This window comes from Macaca thibetana, chromosome 19 (assembly GCF_024542745.1).
Source record: "Macaca thibetana thibetana isolate TM-01 chromosome 19, ASM2454274v1, whole genome shotgun sequence".
NCBI classification, from domain to species: domain Eukaryota; kingdom Metazoa; phylum Chordata; class Mammalia; order Primates; family Cercopithecidae; genus Macaca; species Macaca thibetana.
In genome coordinates, this window is record NC_065596.1 from 38,650,526 (window position 1) to 38,671,886 (window position 21,361).

Here is a 21,361-nt window from a genome sequence, read left to right on the forward strand (position 1 = left end):
GGGCCTACCTGTTCACAGGCAGCTGGGGGAAGGGACAGAAGTGAGGGGGGGCAGCGGATTGTTTGCTGGCGGGAATAATCTCCATCTCATGGCTTAATCTTCCATCCCTCCTTTCAGTCTTTGGCTAAAAACCTATGTTTCTGGCCCTCGGAGAGGTCGGCCCGTTCAAGAGGCACCCACCCCTGAGAGCCAGGTCTGCAGACACGAGGGCTTCGTGACGTTAGCCCTGAGGGCAGGGAGCTGCAAGCCCTCGCGCGGGCTCCCCGGCCGTGGAGGACGCAAGGACAAACACGAAAGGCCCCCGACCTACTGACCCCCTCCTCCCGGACACTGCGCGTAGCCTGTAGGCTACCTCCGTGCTCCACCCCGAGCGGGTAGCGCTGCTCCAGCCGCCGCAACCCCGGGCCCTCGTGCCGGCGGTCTCCCCTCTTTCGCGGGCGCGATTACTGCATAGCAGGCGTGAAGGGCGCGGAGGTTGTGGGGGAACCCAGCGTGGTATGACAGGAAGGGTCCCCCTGGGAAAAAGGCCCCGCCAGAGGCTTGGGACCCAGGACTCGCGAGCGTGGTGTTCCCAGGTCGGGAGGTGGGGGAGGGGCCGCGTGTGGGCAGGCGCATGCGCGCGGCAACCCGGACCTGTGGAGTGGCGGTGACCACTGGGCCGTCCGCCAACCCAGGGCCGCAGCACGCGCGTGCCTGTGAGGCGGCTGTCGCCGCGGAGAGGAGCCAGAGGGAACTGAACTGGCTACTCCCGCGACAGGTGGGATTTAAGGTCAGCAGCTGAACAAAGAAGCGAGCGCGGGCCGGACTTTTTTACTTATTAGACATGGCGGCGTTGGCCTCCCGGAAATCTCTGCGCTTCTGCAGGCGCCCACAAGACAGGGCAAGTACGGGGTAGCCAACATCCGCCAGACCCGCTTCTAGGGCCGCTTTTGCAACTGCGCATGCGCTTGGGCTGCACCCGTTCCCTCTAGTCCAAAAGGTTCCTCTACATCCTTCCTCCGGATTGGTCCTTAGGGATATGATGGCCTTTTACGCAAGCGTCGCCCCTGCTGACCCGGAAGTTTTCTTCCCAGTTAAAAGCGTTGGCCCGCTGCGCGCGGCCTCTTCCTGTCTGTACCAGGGCGGCGCGTGGTCTTCCGTGAGCGACAGAGACGCTCAGGCTGTGTTCTGAGGTGAGACCGCCGCGGGGCCGGGGATCCTAGGGACGGTTCATGGTCTTTCCAGGATAGTACGCCGCGACGTAGGCCTTTCTCATTAGGTCTTACTTCTGTCTCTGGAAAAAAAAATGTAGAAGAAACGGGCGCGGTACCAGTTACTCTTGACTTCTTCCTGGTGCTTCGCTGCTTCTAGCTTTTCCCCATAGCGGGGCTTGGGGATCTTGGTTTGGACTATGCAGTTGTACTCTGAGAGGAAATTTCTATTTCTTAGGCACACAGTGCACTCTTCTGCTCTGTGTAACTTTCCCTCCTTAATAGCAGCCCCTAGAACCTTCATACTGTCGGTCAAGAATCGAAACCTTTGGGTTGATTGTGCCACACAGTACCTACCGTGGTCCTTGATGTCATATAGCGGTCCCACCTCACGGCCAAGGAAACAGTCCGAGGCAGAATGTTAACTTGGGTCAAAGACCATGTGAATGGCGAGGTTGTGGTTTGATTTACAGCCGATGCAATGTAAGGACATTTGGCATCTGCTGAGCCGTTATACCTTGGTCCCAATGCAGCAGCTGTTGACTGGTGGGCTGCCAAGTCTTGAGCCCAGGGGTTCTAGGTGAAAGACAGATGCTTCTTGCTGAGAGCTGAGTAATTTTTCTAGTGCTTGAAAACATGTTTACAGCCTGTCTTGGTCCTTTGCGACTCCCCAGTTCATCAGCTCTGGGGTAGCCTCAGAGTTGGGGATGGCTGCGCCTCTGCTCCATGCTAGCTGGGCTCCATGCTAGCTGGGCTTTTTCTTGTCATCACCCTGTCCCAGGATGACCGAGTGGGAGACAGCGGCACCAGCTGTGGCAGAGACCCCAGACATCAAGCTCTTTGGGAAGTGGAGCACCGATGATGTGCAGATCAATGACATTTCCCTACAGGTGAGGGGAACTTGTGATTGGCCTTCCCGGCTGGGGGCGGAGATTATTCCAGGAAGGAACACATCAAACTTGTTGATGTGCCACTAAGTCAAGAATAGAGGTCATAACAGGTAAAGAAAGGATTCCTTGACCACCACATCTACCATATCCGCTCTTACATCCTGTTCAGAGATGACTACAACTTTTGTCAGGAGAGGACTCCTTCACCAGAAGGAGCATCACATCTCACATATGGTATTTTTGTTACTGTTTTTGTAGTAAAATACATAATATCCAGTGTCATTCTTCTGCATGTGAATATCCGGTTATCCAATACCATCTCTTAAAGAGATTTTTTTTCCCCCCCAATTGAATGGCCTTGGCCACTTGTCAAAAATCAGCTGGCTGTAGATGTATGGGTTTCATTATGGACTCTCAGTTGTATTCCATTGGTCTATATGTCTGTCCTTCTCACATATGGTATTTTTGTTACTGTTTTTGTAGTAAAATACATAATATCCAGTGTCATTCTTCTGCATGTGAATATCCGGTTATCCAATACCATCTCTTAAAGAGATTTTTTTTTCTCCCCCATTTTGCAATTGGGAAGTGTGAGTTGTCCTACTTTGTTCCTACTCCATACGGTTTTACACATACCCTTTTTCTCCCCTCCCCACCAAGGCATCATTAAGAATTTTGTGGGCCTTAGGAACTTTCACTTTTGTGAGCCCTTCCTCCATTAAAAGAAAGTATTTGAAATTAAATTTTGTGACTACATTGGTATAAAGATGAATATAATTTGGGTTGTACTTTATTCACTTTCCTCCTCTTTTTCTTTTTTTAATCATTAAAGTTTTATCTTCGAGATAGGATTGCTGTCTTGTCACCCAGGCTGGACTGCAGTGGTATGATCACAGTTCACTGCTGCCTCGATACACCTGGGCTCAGGGGATCCTCCTGTCTTAGACTCCAACTAGCTGGGACCACAGGTGCATGCCACCAAATCTGCTACCTTTTGTTTTAGAAAGAATGAAAACTTTTTTGTTGTCTGTAAAGATGTCAGGGGACTTAGACACCTTACCTAATGGATAATTCAGCCTTGTTTTTCACTCTGAATATCTTGTAGATCTTTCCTTCATGGGTTATTTCAGGGGGTCCACAAACATTTATTTATTTATTTATTTATTTATTTATTTATTTTATTTTATTTTATTTTTTTTTTGAGACGGAGTCTTGCTCTGTGCCCCAGGCTGGAGTGCAGTGGCGCCATCTCGGCTCACTGCAACCTCCGCCCCCCCGGGTTCACGCCATTCTCCTGCCTCAGCCTCCCGAGTAGCTGGGACTACAGGCGCCCGCCACCTCGCCCGGCTAAGTTTTTGTATTTTTAGTAGAGACAGGGTTTCACCGTGTTAGCCAGGATGGTCTCGATCTCCTGACCTCATGATCCGCCCGTCTCGGCCTCCCAAAGTGCTGGGATTACAGGCTTGAGCCACCGCGCCCGGCCCCTATTTATTTATTTATTGAGACAGAAGTTCGTTCTTGTCGCCCAGTCTGGAGTGCAGTGGCACAATCTCGGCCCACTGCAGCCTCCGGCTCCCAGGTTCAAGTGATTCTCCTGCCTCAGCCTCCCGAGTAGCTGTGATTACAGGTGCCTGCCACCATGTCCAGCTTTTTGTTTTTTTGAGACAGTTTCACTCTTGTTGCCCAGGCTGGAGTGCAGTGGTGCAGTCTTGGCTCACTGCAACCTCTGCCTCCTGGGTTCATGCGATTCTCCTGCCTTGGTGGGGAGGGGAGAAAAAGGGTATGTGTAAAACTGTATGGAGTAGGAACAAAGTAAGACAGCTCACACTTCCCGGTTGCAAAACTTAATACAAAATTCTGCTGTCCCGAGTAGCTGGGATTACAGGCACATGCCACCATGCCCAGCTAATTTTTGTTTTTTTAGTAGAGACGGGGTTTCATCATACTGGTCAGGCTGATCTCTTAACTCCTGACCTCAGGTGATCTGCCCGCCTCAGCCTCCCAAAGTGCTGGGATTACAGGCATGAGCCACTGCGCCCGGCCTAATTTTTGTATTTTTATTAGAGAGGGGTTTCTGTTAGCCAGGCTGGTCTTGAACTCCTGACCTCAGGTGATCGACCCGCCTCAGCCTCCCAAAGTGCTGGGATTATAGGCATGAGCCGCCACGCCTGGCCTTATTTATTTATTTGTGAGATAAGAGTCTCACTCTGTCTCCCAGGCTGGAGTGCAGTGGTGCGATCTCTGCTCACAGCAACCTCTGCCTCCCAGAGGTCAAGTGACTTTCCTGCCTCAGCCTCCCAACATACTGGGGTTATAGGCATGAGCCACCGCGCCCAGCCCACAAACATTTTCATTATAGGCCCAGATAGTAAGTGTTTTAGACTTCGTGGGCCACATTGGGTCTCTGTTACTTTTTTTTTTTTTTTTTTTTTTTTTTTTGAGATGGAGTCTTGCTCTCTCACCCAGGCTGGAGTGCAGTGGCATGATCTCGGCTCACTGCAACCTCTGCCTCCTAGGTTCAGGTGATTTTCCTGCCTCAGCCTCCCTAGTAGCTGGAACTACAGGTGCATGCCACCACGCCCAGCTAATTTTTGTATTTTTAGTAGAGACAGGGTTTCACCATGTTGGCCAGGCTGGCCTCAAACTCCTTGATCTACTAAACATTTGTTAGGTGCCTGTTCCACTAGGGAAATAAACATCAACAGGAGTTCACTGTATTTTAAACACCTGTGCAAGGCTCCACTGTTGGGCCAAACCCTTGCTGGGGAATTTGGTGTGTGCAATTTTTTTGCTGTATAATGAAAGCCCTGCCTGAATGCCCTTCACCAGACTGTGAGTTTTTTTTTTTTTTTTTTTTTTTTTTTTTTTGAGACGGAGTCTGGCTCTGTTGCCCAGGCTGGAGTGCAGTGGCCGGATCTCAGCTCACTGCAAGCCCCGCCTCCCAGGTTCACGCCATTCTCCTGCCTCAACCTCCCGAGTAGCTGGGAGTACAGGCGCCCGCCACCTCGCCCGGCTAATTTTTTTTGTATTTTAGTAGAGACGGGGTTTCACCGTGTTAGCCAGGATGGTCTCGATCTCCTGAACTCGTGATTCGCCCGTCTCGGCCTCCCAAAGTGCTGGGATTACAGGCTTGAGCCACCGCGCCCGGCCGTGAGTTTTTTTTTCTTGCAGCCAGACTATGAAATAGTACTGAGAGTTTCAGTGTCTTGTGTTCTTTTCCCATCATTCCTTGTATTTGTAGAAACAGGTAGTTTGTATATATTCTAAGAGGCAAGTGATAGAATGGCCTTGGGTACATTTTGTAATGGAGCTATCAACAGCAGTCTTCTTTGAATACACATAGCTCCTCTCTTCCCCTGTACATACACAGGGTTAATTTTTTGGCATTTTTCTAGATTTTTATGGGGGGATGGCTATGTAAGTATAAGAAGGCTTGTTAAATGATTGTTTTAAAACTGTGGTTCTGGGCCAGGTGCAGTAATCCCAGCACTTCGGGAGGCCGAGGTGGGCAGATCATCTGAGGTCAGGAGTTTGAGATCAGCCTGGTCAACATGGTGAAACCCTGTCTCTACTAAAAATATAAAAATTAGCCGTGCATGGTGGTGCACACCTGTTGTCCCAGCTACTTGGAAGGCTGATGCAGGTGAATCGCTTGAACCTGGGAGGTGGAGGTTGGGGTGAGCTGAAATCATGCCATTGCACTCCATTCTGGCCAACAAGAATGAAACTCCATCTCAAAAAAAACTGGGCCGGGCATGGTGACGCATGTCTGTAATCCCAGCAATTTGGGAGGCTGAGGCAGGAGAATTGCTTGAACCCAGGAGGCGGAGGTTGCAGTGAGCTGAGATGGCGACATTGCACTCCAACCTGGGTGATAGAGTGAGACTCTGTCTCAAAAAAAAAAAAAACCCAAAAAAACAGAAAAGTTGTCAGCCAGGTGCGGTGGCTCATGCCTGTAATCCCATCAGTTTGGGAGGCTGAGGCAGGCAGATCACCAGGGGTCAAGAGTTCAAGACCAGCCTGGCCAATGTGTCAAAACCCCATCTCTACTAAAAATACAAAAATTAGCCTGGCATGGTGGCATGCACCTATAGTCCCAGCTACTTGGGAAGGTGAGGCAGGAGAATCGCTTGAACCTGGGAGGCAGAGGTTTCAGTAAGCCAATATTGCACCACTACACTCCAGCCTGGGAGACAGACTCCATCTCAAAAAACAAACGAAAAACAAAAAAACTGTAGCTCTTATGGTCCCCTGTCTTAGGGGACACTTAGCAATGTCTGGATACATTTTTAGGTGTGAAAACTGACCGGTAGGGTGCCAGGCACCGTGGCTCATGCCTGTAATTTCAACACTTTGGGAGCCCAAGGCAGGCAGGTCGCTTGAGGTCAAGAGTTCAAGAATAGCCTGCTCGAAATGGTGAAACCCCTTCTCTATTAAAAGTACAAAAAATTTAGCTGGGCTTGGTGGCATGTGCCTGTAATCCCAGCTACTCAGGAGACTGAGGCAGGAGAATCACTTGAACCCAGGAGGCAGAAGTTGCAGTGAGCCAAGATCGCGCCACTGCACTCCAGCCTGGGCAACAGCAAGACTCAGTCGAGGGGGAAAAAAAAGAAAGAACAGGCCAGGAGCAGTGGCTCACGCCTGTAATCCCAACACTTTGGGAGGCCGAGACGGGTGGATCGCGAGTTCAGGAGTTCAAGACCAGCCTGGCCAACGTAGTGAAACCCTGTCTCTACTAAAAATACAAAAAAAAAAAAACCTAACTGGGCATGGTGGCAGGCGCCTGTAATCCTAGCTACTCTGGAGGTTGAGGCAGGAGAATTGCTTGAATCTCGGAGTCAGAGGTGGCAGCAAGCTGAGATGGCGCCACTGCACACCAGCCCGGGCAATAGTGTGAGACTCCATCTCAAAAAAAAAAAAAAAAGGCGGGGGGTTGCCAGTGGCATACCAGATGGCTGTTAAACATCCTATAGTGTGTAGGATAGCCCCCCAAACAATTATCTGGTCCAAAATCTAGTCTCCTTAGATTCCCACTCTTTGATTATAAAGGAAGTGTACTTTTTAGCGACTTGGTAAAGTCACCTGTTCAGGGTTTTTTTTCCTCATGGTGGATGGGGCTTATATCCAAGTCCCCTAGGGAGGCATACCAGGGTCCCAGACGGCTGTTGGACTACCCCCAAATGGGTACTCGATTTCTCCTCTGGTGTCTGGCCAACACCCATGCTGCTCCTGACCATTTTCCCTTCATTTCCTGCTCCCTGCTGCCCCAGGATTACATAGCAGTGAAGGAGAAGTATGCCAAGTACCTGCCTCACAGTGCAGGGCGGTATGCCGCCAAACGCTTCCGCAAAGCTCAGTGTCCCATTGTGGAGCGCCTCACGAACTCCATGATGATGCACGGCCGCAACAACGGCAAGAAGCTGATGACTGTGCGCATCGTCAAGCATGCCTTCGAGATCATACACCTGCTCACAGGCGAGGTAGGGCTCTGTGGCCTGGTGAGGGCAGGCTGTGCCCTCAGTACATCCCAAAGCCCCACAGTGTGTATGCCAGGCGTATCCCCTGTGTGGTGTGGTCACTCTTGTTTTAGGGGTGAGGAAGGGGGAGGAATGCATGGGGCTGGATGTCAGGCTCATAGCCCCCTTCTCTCTAGAACCCTCTGCAGGTCCTGGTGAACGCCATCATCAACAGTGGTCCCCGGGAGGACTCCACCCGCATTGGACGTGCCGGGACTGTGAGACGACAGGCTGTGGACGTGTCCCCACTGCGCCGTGTGAATCAGGTGAGCCTGGGGCTTACGCACGTGGCAGGGTGGACACAGCCATGGGAGTGGGTGGGGTCTTGCCTGGGGCAGGAAGGCTTGTCTCTGCCTACATGTTTTACCTGCAGCATCACTTCCTCTAGGAAGCCTTCCTGGATTCCCACCCTGCATAGGGGCAGATCCAGGCTCTGGGTCCTCTTCTGGACCACATTTCGCAGAGGTCTTTCCTTTGGGTGTATATTTTTACACTGTGTGTGTATGTGTACTTTTTTCTTTTTTTTTCTTGGATAGTTTGAGAATCAGTTGCAGATGTTCCGATTGTGTTTCCCCTGAACACAGCAGGTGTCTTAACAAAGATGACCTTACTCGCATCGTCACCCCCAGGAACGAATTTAACAGTAATAGAATAGTCACATCAGTCATTGTTGCATTTAGCATCTGTGCCCAGAATGCCCTTTATAGTGGCTTATTGTCAGTCGGGTCCAAGTTAAAAGCAAATATATTGCCTCTTTTTTTTTTTTTTTTTTTTTTTTTTTAAGAAATAATTGAGATCGAGTCTGTGTTGCTCAGGGTGTTCTTGAACTCCTGGTCTCAAATTATCCTGTCCCCTCAGCCTCCCAAAGTGGTAGGATTACAGGCATGAGCCACCACACCTGGCCGCATTTTTTGTTGTCGTTGGGTTTCTTGTTGTTTGTAGAGGTGGGCTTTCACCACGTTGCTCAGGCTGGTCTCAAACTCCCTGCCAAAGTGATCTTCCTGCCTCAGCATCCCAAAGTGTTACAGGCGCAAGCCACCGCGCCTGGCCATCTAGCAGTTTGCTGTTGAGACGGGTCTCAATCTCCTGTCGTTGGGGATGCAACTTCAGCCTGTGTGTGTGTGTCTGGACACTTGCTCTTGTGACCCTCTGTCTGATTGCAAATCTGGCATGATGTCACCTCCCCTTACCTCTTGTCTCAGTGGACCTATGGGTGACATGGCTGACAGCATCTCTTGGGGGTGGGCCCACGGTGCTGGAGGACCGCAGTCTGTCCTTTAGCCTGACCCCTGCTCGCTCTCTAGGCCATCTGGCTGCTGTGCACAGGTGCTCGTGAGGCTGCCTTCAGGAACATTAAGACCATTGCTGAGTGCCTGGCAGATGAGCTCATCAATGCTGCCAAGGTGGGTGAGGGCACTCTGGTTGGGGGGTCTTAAGTTCGGCGTTTGTGGGGGTCCTTCAGAATTCAGAGCTGACTGTCTGTCTCCTTGCAGGGCTCCTCCAACTCCTATGCCATTAAGAAGAAGGACGAGCTGGAGCGTGTGGCCAAGTCCAACCGCTGATTTTCCCGGCTGCTGTCCAATAAACCTGTCTGCCCTTTGGGGCAGCCCCACCCACCTCTGCCGTTGTCTGTCTTCATTGGGGGTGGTGTGGGTGGCATAGTCCTGGTGGCCTTGGGAGCTGCTCACCTTCCTGACCTGTTTGCCTGTGGGGACCTGGAAGCATTGCTGACTCAGAACCGTGGCACCCCAGGGCTAGCAGGTGGGGCATCGGAAGCAGGCCAGGCTGCCTGGAGTGTCCCAGCAGGTACTGGAAATGAGATGGGGTTGTCCATAACTTCTGAGGGCGTGGCGTGTGAGATATTGCTGTGGTCTGGGTGGGTGGGTGGCTTGGGTGCCTGTGAGGTCTGGGTAGTCACAAGACCATCCTGAGAGGCTTGTCACCTTGAAGTAGCCCTGGGGAGAGCAGGAAAGTTCAGCTGTTGGGGCCACTTGATTTCAGATCTCTAGCTTTGCCCCCCTCTTGGAGTGTGGGCTGGTTTCACCCTGGCTAGGTTGCACTCCTGGTTACCTCCCCGGCCACACTGGTTGTGGCTGCAGCCCAGGCCTGTACGCCCGGTTTCCGTGGGCTGTACGGGTTCCCTTCCGCCAGTGTCCATGCAGCGTCATCAGGCTGCTGGGGACAGGTCGGGACCCACCCAGGGCCACAGGCTGGTGACTCTGGTAGAAGACTCATCAGGTTCTGAAGGGTGGGGTGGGGTGGGGTGGGCCCAAGCCCACCCTTCCACAGCCCCCATCATCTGGCCAAAGCAGGCTTGGTGTTCATCCTCGTGGCGCTGGCCCAGGGGGCGGGGCAGGCAGTCAAACGGGTCCAGCGGGTACCTGGGACCTGGAGGGGTGGCCCCAGATGAGCACCCTCCCCCTGGGAGGGTACTTTTGAGCCCAGCTGCAGGTAGGCCGGAAACGGTCAGAACAGGCAGGGACACGCCACTGGCCAGAGGGAGGAGGCGTCCACAGGTAGGAAGGGTCCCGCAGGCCGGCTGGGGTCTGTCATTGCTCTGTGGGTGCCCCCTGGCTCCTGTGCTTGGCTCCTCTCTCAGCAGAGTTCCTTTCCCAGCCTAGGTGTCAATGTCTCTTCCACTGGGGTGTTGTATGGTCCTCCAGGTTCCCTCCGCCGAGCTCCTGAGGGCTGCATATCTCTGCTCCTCTCTGGGTTAGGTCTTTTCCATCCCTGTCTGGAGTCCTCACCATCTCCGTGTTCAACTTGTCTACATTTCCAATGCAGGAACTGGTCCCCCGTGGGTCCATTCCTATCCCCAGTCTCTGCCTCGGGCCTCCCCATCTTCCCTGCTCCTGGACGTAACTATACCCTTCTCGGGATGGTCCTGCTCTGTACTGGGGGATCCTCTCTAAAGTACAGTCTTCAGTCTTCCCTGGATTCCCTGGTCGTCTCAGAACCCGCTCCATGCTCCACCGCCTTCTTCCCTGCCTGACCTCCTCTCCTCGCAGGTCCGTCCCGATGCCCTGCCCTCGGCCGTTCTGGCTCCGCCATTCCCGGGCCCCCCAGGGCTCGGGTCCCAGCTCCCCAAGCAGAGGGGAGGACCAGGAGGAGGAGGAGGAGGGGGACGGCAGCCCAGGCTCCAGCCCCATCCTGTCCCCCGCCTCCCCGGTGGAGTGCCTCATCTGCGTGTCGTCTTTCGACGGCGTGTTCAAGCTGCCCAAGCGCCTGGACTGCGGCCACGTCTTCTGTCTCGAGTGCCTGGCGCGCCTGTCGTTGGCCACGGCGGGCGGCGGCAACGCGGTGGCCTGTCCAGTGTGCCGCGCACCCACGCGCCTGGCCCCCCGCCGCGGACTCCCCGCGTTGCCCACGCAGTCCGGTCTCCTGCCCCGCGACGCGCGCGCGCCGCCCTCTCGCCAGGGCTCCGTGCGCTTCGACCGGCGCCGCGGCCTCCTCTACCTGCGGCCGCCGCCGCCCCCGCCCGGGCCGCGCAAGGCCCGCGCCCCGCCGCCCCCGCCGCCTCTGCGCCTGGGCCGCCCGCTGTCGCGCCGCCTGTCGCTGGCCAGCCCGGCCTGGGTCTTCAACGCGGCCGTGGCGCTGGCCGTGCTGGTGGCCGCGGGCCTCGTGGTCTCGGGCGTCTACATCTTCTTCCTCATCCCGCACGCCACCTCCTCCGGCCCCGCGCGGCCCCAGCTCGTGGCGCTCGCCCCAGCGCCAGGCTTCTCTTGGTTCCCGCCGAGGCCCACGCCGGGGGTGCCCTGGACCCCCGCCTGGACGCCGCGCCCCACGGGCCCTGACCTAGACACGACACTGCCAGGAACTGCAGAAGATGCGCTGGAGCCCCAGGCGGGCCCCGAGGACCCGGCGGAGAACGAGGGGACGCTGGACAGGCGATCGGACGGCACTTGGGGCACAGAGGCTGACCCCGGCTGGGCCCCGTGGCCACGGGGTGCGAGGAGGCCGTGGGGCCCACAGTAAGGGCGCCAGCACTGCAGTCCTGCCGCCAGGCCTGGCACCCCCGTGTTATCTGGGGCCTTTAGCAGGGCACACAGCACTTACCTGTTTCTCCAGGCTGGGGCCTGGGGCAAGCATCGTTGGCATTGTCATCGTGGGGCTGGATCCTCTCAAGGAGCAGACACCGCAGTCATCCCACAAGGATCCTCTGGGAACACCCCTGACCCCCATTTTGTGGCTGTACAGCGGAGGGTGCCCTGACCGTGACCTCCATAAGGGTCCTGCTAGGGCTTGCTCCTGCTCCGGAACCCCTACTCCGTGGGGGTGCAGGTGGAAGCATCCCTGATCCTCATCCCTTGTAGGAGTCCAGCTGTGGACACCCCCGACTGACATCCATGCAGGTGCCCAGCCAGGGGCAGCCCCACACGGATCCCTGAACGGGTCCTGCTGGGAGTACCCCCATTCATCCTCACCACAGAGTGCCGGGGGAGCGTCCTTACCAGCACCGGAGGCCGAAGCACTCATCCTTCGGACTGGCCACAGGTGGCAGCCATCTTTGGAGGGCAGAGCTGTTGCGGCTATTATTCCCTGGTTACAGCGCCTCCCCAACTGGCCCATTGCAGGGGATGTCCCACCTCTCCGTCCATCTGTGGAGTTTGTTTTCTACTGCCTGCAGGCTGGGCCTGGGTGGGCTCCAGCTGTCTACATGCTGATCCTGGGTGTAGAGTTGCCATCCTGCACACCTGGTTGGGGCTGGGGCTCAGACTTGAAAGAGCAGGGTGTTCTGGCCAGGGCTGGGGAGGAACTTGAGTCTTAAAGACTGGCACCTGCCGCAATCCTAAGTCCCAAACTGCTCTGGGAGCCTCCGCTTCCCCCTGGGTCGTGGCTTCTAGGTTCCTCCCAATATGCTGTGGTGCAGCTGAGCTCATCATGGCTCAGAGAGGCCAAGGTCACCCCAGGGGTCACACAGAGGCAGACAATGGTGGGGGTGGGAGTCCTGGACCTCCTTGGTTAGCCAGAGGCATCCTAGTCCCTTTCCCTGGCCACCAGAGTCCCCATCACCCCCGATTAATATCTTGGTGCCAGTTATTGCAGTTCTTCCTCCAGGGCTCCATCTGTCCTGCTCAGCCTCCCTTCTTGTGCCTCAAGGTGAACCCTGAGCCTTCCCGATAGACAGCAGCCTGCAGGGAAGGTGGTGTATGGGCTCCTGTCCTCTTCCTCCCAGAAGCCTTCCTGGGTTAGTTATGGGGGAAGATGGCAGCTATCCTCTGTGCAGACTGAACCTGGGGCTTCTGTTTCCTCCCAGGCCCTGCACCCCCGCATCCTGCCTCACCTCACTCTGGGATGGAGTGCTGTGTTTTGGGAATGGGCACCCAGCATGTTCCAAAGAGAAATATGACTTCTACGTAGCTGGAGGCTCCTGTTTGATTTGTTTACGTGTGTTCTCAGCATCAGTATACCAGCATACAGTAGGTGCCAAACAAGGGAGTGTCAGAATTGCAGGTGACCCAGGCAACCTGGGAATGCACCCTGGGCCCAGGACTGTCTAGAGCTAGCTCTGGTGTAAGCTGCTGCTTCCAGGTGGGAACCAGAGGAGGAATACTAGGGAGTCCATAGTGTGTCTTCCCAGACCAGTTCTTGCCCACACCCACATGCCGATGTCACCCACAGGGGCTGGGACCAGTGTACTGAGTCACTGGGCAGCCACAGCCCAGCCTCATAGGGAAGAAACCTGGTCAGACAGCAGCAGAGTTGGTGGTCTATTCATTTTCTCTGGCTGCTGTGACAAAATACCCCCAACTTAATTATTTAGGACATGCGTTTATTTATTTATTTATTTTTGAAACGGAGTCTCGCTCTGTCGCCTGAGCTGGAGTGCAGTGTGATCTCAGCTCACTGCAACCTCTGCCTCCCGGGTTCAAGCAATTCTTCTGCCTTAGCCTCCCAAGTAGCTGGGATTAAGAGGCGCCCGCCACCATGCTGGGCTAATTTTTGTATTTTTAGTAGAGACAGTGTTTCACCATGTTGGTCAGGCTGGTCTCAAACTCCCGACCTTGTGATTTGCCCACCTCGCCCTCCCAAAGTGCTGGGATTACAGGTCTGAGCCACCGCGGCCAGCCTTAATTAATTAATTAATTAATTAATTTTTTTCTGAGACAGAGTCTCGCTCTGTAGCCCAGGCTGGAGTGCAGTGGCGCAACCTCGGTTCACTGCAACCTCTGCCTCCTGGGTTCAAACGATTCCCCTGCCTCAGTCTCCCAATTAGCTGATATTACAGGCGCCTGCCACCATGCCCGACTTTTTGTATTTGTAATAGAGACGGGGTTTCACCATGTTGGCCAGGCTGGTCTTGAACTCCTGGTCTCAAGTAATCTACCCACCTCGCCTCCCAAAGTGCTGGGATTACAGGCACGGGCCACCATGCCTGGCTAAACACACACTTACTATCTTGCAGTTCTGCAGTCCAGAAGTCCACAATCAGTTTCCCTGGGCTAAAGTGGAGGGCTAGTTCTTTCTGGAGGCTCTAAGAGATAATCCATTTCATTAGTTTTTCCAGCTTCTAGGGCTGCATTCCTTAGCTCCTGGCTCCTTCAAAGCCAGCAGTGCAGCATCTTCAAATCTCTCTGACCCTCCTGCCTCCCTCTTTCACTTATAAAGGACACTATGAGCACATGGCACCTACCCCGATAATCCAAGATAGTCTCCCCATCTCATGATCATTAATTTAATCACACCTGCAAAGTCCATTCTGTGGTGTCAGGTAAAAGATTCACAAGTTCCAGGGATTCGGACTGGGATATCTTTGGAGGCCATTATTCTGCCTACCATAGGGTCTCAGAGATCCTCCTCATTGCTTCCCTCTCCCACCCAACCTAGGAGAGTGGGGGTGTGCAATAGTAGATCTGACCCTGACGGGCCAAGCAGGGGGTCAGAAAGGGGCTCTTGCCTGGTGTTGCACAGAAGAGGGAGAGAGGATGCTCTCTGCCTGAGGGTGGTCCAGGAAGGCTGTCTAGAGGAGGCAGCTATGTCCTAAAGGATGCTCAGGAGTTGGCATTGAGGCCAGTGGCATAGCCTGCACAAATACAGGAGGACCTGGGGAGGCCAGGGGTGGGGCTGAGGGTATTGGGTGGGGCTGGCCCCACTCTCTGTCTTAACCAGCTCGCTCCCAGGGGCTTTTGTGGCTTCTGCACTCTATCAGCTTGGAGCCAGGGGCCTCATTCTCTCTTGCAGTAAATTGAGGCTGATAACTGAGCCTAGGGGTTGTCGAGCATCTGGTCTGCTGATTACTACCTTAGTGCCCGGTGTCTGCCTGCCTACCCACTGCCTTCAAACAAAGGGGCTGCCTGAAACCACCCAGGGGGATGCCTCCCACCTTTGCCCAGCCTCAGCCAATCTCCTCTTTCTCTTCTTCAGAGCTGGAGTTGTGCCCTTCTAGCCTCTCTCTGACCACTCCATCACTAATGTACACCCTGCCCCTTAGCACTTCGGCCCCAGACTTGCTCTTCCTGGCAGGCCTGGGTGCTTGTGAAGCCCGGTGCCAGAGGGCCCAGCACGGGACAGCATTTGATTCTCTTTTCTGTAAATGAAGGACAATAAATCCTCTTTTTCTCTCATCCACAAGTGTTTACTAAGCGCCTTCTGTGTACCAGGCCGCACCAGTGTGCGGAGCAAGGACCAACCTCAGGGAGCAGATGAGGTCCAGGGGGCTAAGCCAACCGAGTCATGGTTCCGGTAGCATTGCCTCCCCCGCCACGCTCAGGGGTCCCCTGCTCCCCAAGCCCTTCCCAAATCCTGCCATCCAGCTCTCCTACCCACCCTGCAGGAGGGACGCCAGGGCCCGGTTTTCGGGTTCCGCCACTCTTTCCTCAATGAGGGTTGGAGAGGTCCCTGCCCTCGCCAGACCCATCCCCGGCCTTCGCGACACCCTCTTGTGATCAGGCCGAGGGACCAAGGGCCAAGAGCGGGGCTTCGCCGGACGCTGGGAGGATCACTGTGCAGACTGACAGATGGGGAAACTGAGGCTGACCAGCTGGGCAGGGCGTGCATTCGAACCTGGGTCCTGGAAGCGTTCTGCAAGATCCCTTCTCACCTCAACCGCACGTGCTGGCATCTTTGGGTTTCCCTCGTTCCCAAGATCACAGCTGCAGTTCTCTCCTTCGCCCTTAGAGTCACCACCCTGCCTTCTCCCTAGTCATGCCCCGGGCTGGCCCCGCCCAGAACGCGGAGAGGCCTTCGGGGAAGCGCGGACCAATCGGAGGCCCTATGTAGGGTTGAAGAGGCGGGACTCTGGTCGCCATAACAACTCATCCAGCCTGCGCTGCGCCTCCATCGTCGCCTCCGCACCGCAGCCCGGTTAGGTGAGGCAGGGAAGGCGCGCCAGACTCGACGGCCAGTCAGGGACCCGAGGCCGGCGTTGCCATGACGACCACGTTGCGCCGGAGAATGCGACAGGTGCCGGGGCCGCGGGGAACTCTGGGAGCTAGCGGTGAGAACAGTCAGCACCAACACTCGGATGGCGTTGGCGAGAGGAAAGGCTGCGGCGCGCAGAGCGGGGCTGTGGCGCCCAAGGTTGTGAGACTCGAGGTTGCGGGACCCCAAGATGGGGGACAGGAGGCTGCGGGGTTTTAGGTGAGCAGCAAGCGAGAGAGCCAGGCCCCTCGAGCGCCCTCACGTGTTTTGTCCCCATGCCACGCCGGGGCGGGTCTGTGGCACAGTCTCGCGGGCTTAAGTTGTTGGGGGGCGGTGGCTGTGAGTACAGATCATATAGTTATGAATATATTTTAACGCAGATCCAAACAGGATAACGTGAGGATCCTATATAGTGAGACTCCTCAAAAAAAAAATTTTTTTTTTTCTTTTTAGCCGGACGTGGTGGCCTGCGCCTGTAGTCCCAACTACTCGGGAGGCTGAGGCCGGAGAATCGCTTGAACCCGGGAGGCGGAGGCTTCAGTGAGCCGAAATGGCGCCACTGCACTCCAGCCTGGGCAACAGAGCGAGAGACTCCGTTTGAGGCGGGGGGAAAAAAAAAGCTTTTTTTGGCCGGGCGCGGTGGCTCAAGCCTGTAATCCCAGCACTTTGGGAGGCCGAGACGGGCGGATCACGAGGTCAGGAGATCGAGACCATCCTGGCTAACACGGTGAAACCCCGTCTCTACTAAAAAAAATACAAAAAACTAGCCGGGCGAGGTGGCGGGCGCCTGTAGTCCCAGCTACTCGGGAGGCTGAGGCAGGAGAATGGCGGGAACCCGGGACGCGGAGCTTGCAGTGAGCTGAGATCCGGCCACTGCACTCCAGCCTGGGCGACAGAGTGAGACTCTGTCTCAAAAAAAAAAAAAAAAAAAAAAAAAAAAAAAAATCAAAAAAAAAAAAAGGTGTTTTGTTTTGTTTTGTTTTTTTAGTGCAGTCAAATTCGAACATAGGTTGATTGGATCACATAGCTGACCCACCCTAACCCCACAGCCACCCGCAAACCTGGTTAGTGCTGAGGTCTTCTCATCCCAGGGAGACTAGGGTTCGCACTGACTCCCCTGGGGCCCGGCTTGGCGTGGCAAAGCTGGGAGTCTCGCCCTAGGTTGGGGTTTACTCTGTTCTGTCAGCCGCTGCAGAAGGAGCAGAGGGTGATAGGAGAAGTGCCTAAGAGGGGCCACAAGCTACCTGTGGCCTGTGGCCTCCCACCAGGGGGATGGATGCTTTCATTTTTATCCTTGTGGAAAACTTCACATTAAGTATTGGACTTCTTCAAAGAATCTCCCAGATATCTACTTGTGCTTTCAAAAAATTACAGCTTTTTTGAAAAATAATTTACATACCATATCATTTGCCCATTTAGAGTGTACAATTTAAGGCCGGGCGTGGTGGCTCACGCCTGTAATCCCACCACTTTGGGAGGCTGAGGTGGGCGGATCACCTGAGGTCAGGAGTTCGAGACCAGCCTGACCAACATGGAGAAACCCCATCTGTACTAAAAATACAAAATTAGCCGGGTGTGGTGGCACATGCCTGTAATCCCAGCTCCTCGGGAGGCTGAGGCAGGAGAATCGCTTGAACTCGGGAGGCAGAGGTTGCAGCGAGCCAAGATTGTACCATTGCACTCCAGCCTGGGCAACAAGGAGGAAACTGTGTCTCAAAAAAACAAACAAACCAATAGATCTGAATAGATCCCTCACCTAAGAAAAATACATAGATGGCAAATAGGCATATGAAAATATGCTCCACATCATAAGCCATTAGGGAATTGCAAGTTGAAACAATAATGAGATACTACTATACACCTATTAGAATGGCTACAATGCAAAACACTGACAGCACCATATGCTAGCAAGGTTGTGAGGCAATGGGAACTCTCATTTACTGCTGGTAGAAAGGCAAAATGGTGTATAGCCACTTTGGCAGTTTCTTACAAAAAGTTAAATGTAGTCTTACCATATGATATGGCAGTCACACTCCTGGGTATTTGCACAAATGAGAACTTACATCCATGCAAAAATCACACAAATTATTATAGCAGCTTTATTCATAATTGCTCAAAACTTGAATCAACCCAGATGTCCTTCAATAGATAAATGGCTAATCTCTGTTACATCCGCACAATAGAATATCATTCAGCAATAAAATTAACTTGGCTACCAAGCTATGAAAAGGCATGGAGAAGTCTGAAATGCATATTGGTAAGTGACAGAAACCAGACTGAAAAAGCTACATACTGTATGATTACAAGTTTATGACATTCTGGAAAAAGTAAAGCTATAGAGACAGTAAAGCAGTGACTGCCGGGGGGGTTCAGTGGGAGGGAGGAAGGGAGGAATGAATAGTAGCACAAGTAATTTTTTTTTTGGGCAGTAAAAGTATTTTGTGCCATATTGTAATCGTGGATACATGAGTTTATGCATTTGTGAAAACCCACATAATGTACAATACATACGGGTTTAGTTAATAATGTACTAATATTCATTTTAAAATGTTAACAAATAGGCCAGATGTGGTAGCTCACACCTGTAATCCCAGCACTTTGGGAGGCTGAGGCAGGCGGATCATGAGGTCAGGAGATAGAGACCATCCTGGCCAAAATGGTGAAACCCTGACTGTACTAAAAATACAAAAATTAGCCGGGTGTGGTGGCATGTGCTTGTCGTCCCAGCTACTTGTGAGGCTGAGGCAGAAGAATCCCTTGAACCCGGGAGGTGGAGGTTGCAGTGAGATCGCGCCACTGCACTCCAGCCTGGGTGACAGAGCCAGACTCCATCTCAAAAAAAAAAAGTGAAACTAAAGTGAGGTCCAATGAAGCAGTGCCAGGAAAAACATAATGAGTTGTTAAGCCCAGGAAAGGTAACTGGTTAAGAGTAAGAGCTTGGGGGGCCGGGCGTGGTGGCTCACGCCTGTAATCCCAGCACTTTGGGAGGCCGAGGTGGGCGGATCACAAGGTCAGGAGATCGAGACCATGGTGAAACCCCGTCTCTACTAAAAAAATAGAAAAAATTAGCCGGGCGCAGGGGCGGGCGCCTGTAGTCCCAGCTACTCGGGAGGCTGAGGCAGGAGAATGGCGTGAACCCGGGAGGCGGAGCTTGCAGTGAGCCGAGATTGCGCCACTGCACTCCAGCCCAGGCGACAGAGCGAGACTCCGTCTCAAAAAAAAAAAAAAAAGAGTAAGATCTTGGGCCTGAGACTTCCTGGAATCAAACTGTAGCACTGCCTCCCACTGGCTTTATGACTCAGGGCAAACAGCCTATGGGAGACTCAGGCCCCCTGGACCCTCTACTCCTCTGCTCCACCCATGGGAGAGATCAGGCCCATCTCACAGAGAACAGATTTTCCTTTCTTTGAGATGGAGTATCACTCTGTTGCCCAGGCTGGAGTGCAGTGGAGCCATCTCGGCTCACTGCAAGCTCCGCCTCCCAGGTTCACGCCATTCTTCTGCCTCAGCCTCCCAAGTAGCTGGGACTACAGGCGCCCGCTACCATGCCTGGCTAATTTTTTGTATTTTTAGTAGAGACGTTTCACCGCGTTAGCCAGGATGGTCTCGATCTCCTGACCTCATGATCCACCTGCTTCAGCCTCCCAAAGTGCTGGGCCGTGCCTGGCCAGGAACAGATTTTCAAGAACAATTCGAGGATATATATTAGCCCAGGACAGGTTATGGGATGACCAATGTCTTCAAATTAGGCAGAAAGAGGGGACAAGTGGGGGACAGGGTACACGCGTCAGGGGAAGTAGGCAAAAAGGTGGACTGTTTAGTAGGGGATCAGGAACATAGAAAAGTGGCAAGGCTAGTGACCTTGGTACCCAGACACCAGGGGTATAACTCAGGTACTAGGTGTGAGAACAGCTCAACTCCAGGGATACTTCCATCCCCAGCCTGCAATCTCCATGGCTGAGCCTCTGATAACTTTTGTGTTATTCCTGGTTTCAAGTCTACCTGGTCCATCAATCAGTGCTCTTGTCTGCACTCCAGTTGGGGGAACTCATGAACTGTAAAGGGCAATCCTGTGGGGGAATGAACAGGTTGGTCAGTCCAGCCTAGGGCAGACTGACCCACCATGGCAGTCCAGGGGTACTGATGACAGGCAGGTACCATGAGCTTGGGGGTGTCCCACCTGCGTCTCCACTGGAGAGAATACACAGGAGTCATTGAGGAACAGGGTTGCAAGGACTATCTGAGGATATGTATGGGGTCAGCTGAGGACATGTTAAGGAGAGGCAAACATTGCACAGCTAGACACTGAGAGAAGGGAACAGAGTGGGGGCATGGCCAGAAAACTGGAACTGGGGAGCTGACAGGAGGCACCAAGACCTGCGAGGGCACAGGCTGGGCACCAGGTGAGAACAGCCCACACCTGGGGGCATTCACCAGGGGTAGATCTCTTCAGGGTCCCCCTGCCACAACTAGTTTTGAGTTCATGTGGTCCACCTGCTGGTGGGAATGTAGAAGCCATCAGACCTATGGAGGATGAGTTTTTCGGAGTCCAGCCCAGGAGAGGCCAAAACACCATGCCCCAGCAAGTGAGAATAATCCTTACTCCAAGACAAACACAGAACTGCACAAAATGAACATCCAGGGAAGGCTCCCAGGCAGGACCCGGTGGCCCCACACGCACCCATGTCAGTGCATGCAGTGCCTGGAATCTTACAGGAAGTGACCGAGCTGGACATGACCTGCTGCAAAGATTCAGAGACTTCTGAGCCCCGATCTTGGCCACTCGTGGCCCTTGGGTAGACTGGAGTGTCCACTCAGTCACTTGTTAGAGGAGGTGGCATGATCTGGGCCTCAGTGCCACGACCAACAGCGACTTCCAAGGGGAACATGGAAAGAGCAGAGGAAAAAAACTAGAGTTTTGGCTGGGGAGAGTGATGATGCCAGTGATCTGACCCAGCACCTAGTGCGAAGTTCTCCTGCATCACCCTGAGGTAGAAGTTCCTCTGGACCTTGCCTAAGAACTCCGTTCGTCCGGGGGGACACAGGCCCACATGCTCTAACATGAACGCGTCTAACTTCAGCGCAAGACACGCAGGAGCCCGTTTACTCTCCTGTCAGCGTCCTCCCCTGATGTGTCCCAGACGCCGTGCCCTGACGTACTCAGTCATGTACCCACCCTCCTGTCCCAGGCCCCCATACCTGAGATCACCATGGCCTGATATGGGGTAGACTACGAGTCTACCGTGCCTCGGCCATGTGCAGGGCGACGTGTCCCTGACATTCACACCTGTGGCCCACACGTCGCCCGCACTGTGGGGCGCGGAAAGCCCATCACATCTGAAACACAACCGCTGACCTTCCCCCGACACCGCCTCTTAACGAGGGCCCCCGGTCCCAGACGCTC

The 21,361-nt window shown here is 54.0% G+C and overlaps 3 protein-coding genes across 4 annotated transcripts in view; 2 read left to right on the plus strand and 1 right to left on the minus strand.

The window, feature by feature from the left end:
* ZSCAN18 (zinc finger and SCAN domain containing 18) overlaps nucleotides 1-21,361 on the minus strand; it is a 407,087-nt gene that overhangs the window by 291,828 nt on the left and 93,898 nt on the right. The gene's annotated exons all lie outside the window — the stretch shown is intronic.
* On the plus strand, nucleotides 608-9,212 carry RPS5 (ribosomal protein S5). 2 transcript variants are annotated; one of them, XM_050768697.1, is made up of 6 exons: nucleotides 608-757; nucleotides 1,972-2,080; nucleotides 7,351-7,560; nucleotides 7,734-7,862; nucleotides 8,901-8,999; nucleotides 9,090-9,212. In XM_050768697.1, exons 2-6 carry the CDS (start codon nucleotides 1,973-1,975, stop codon nucleotides 9,156-9,158), a joined length of 615 nt encoding a protein of 204 aa, XP_050624654.1. In that variant the 5' UTR covers nucleotides 608-757; nucleotide 1,972; the 3' UTR covers nucleotides 9,159-9,212. The 2 variants fall into 2 exon arrangements, with proteins under 2 accessions (XP_050624654.1, XP_050624653.1); XM_050768696.1 differs by lacking the exon at nucleotides 608-757 and adding an exon at nucleotides 880-1,172.
* RNF225 (ring finger protein 225) lies at nucleotides 9,976-11,571 on the plus strand. Its single transcript, XM_050768694.1, has one exon. It carries the CDS (start codon nucleotides 10,561-10,563, stop codon nucleotides 11,569-11,571), a length of 1,011 nt encoding a protein of 336 aa, XP_050624651.1. The 5' UTR covers nucleotides 9,976-10,560.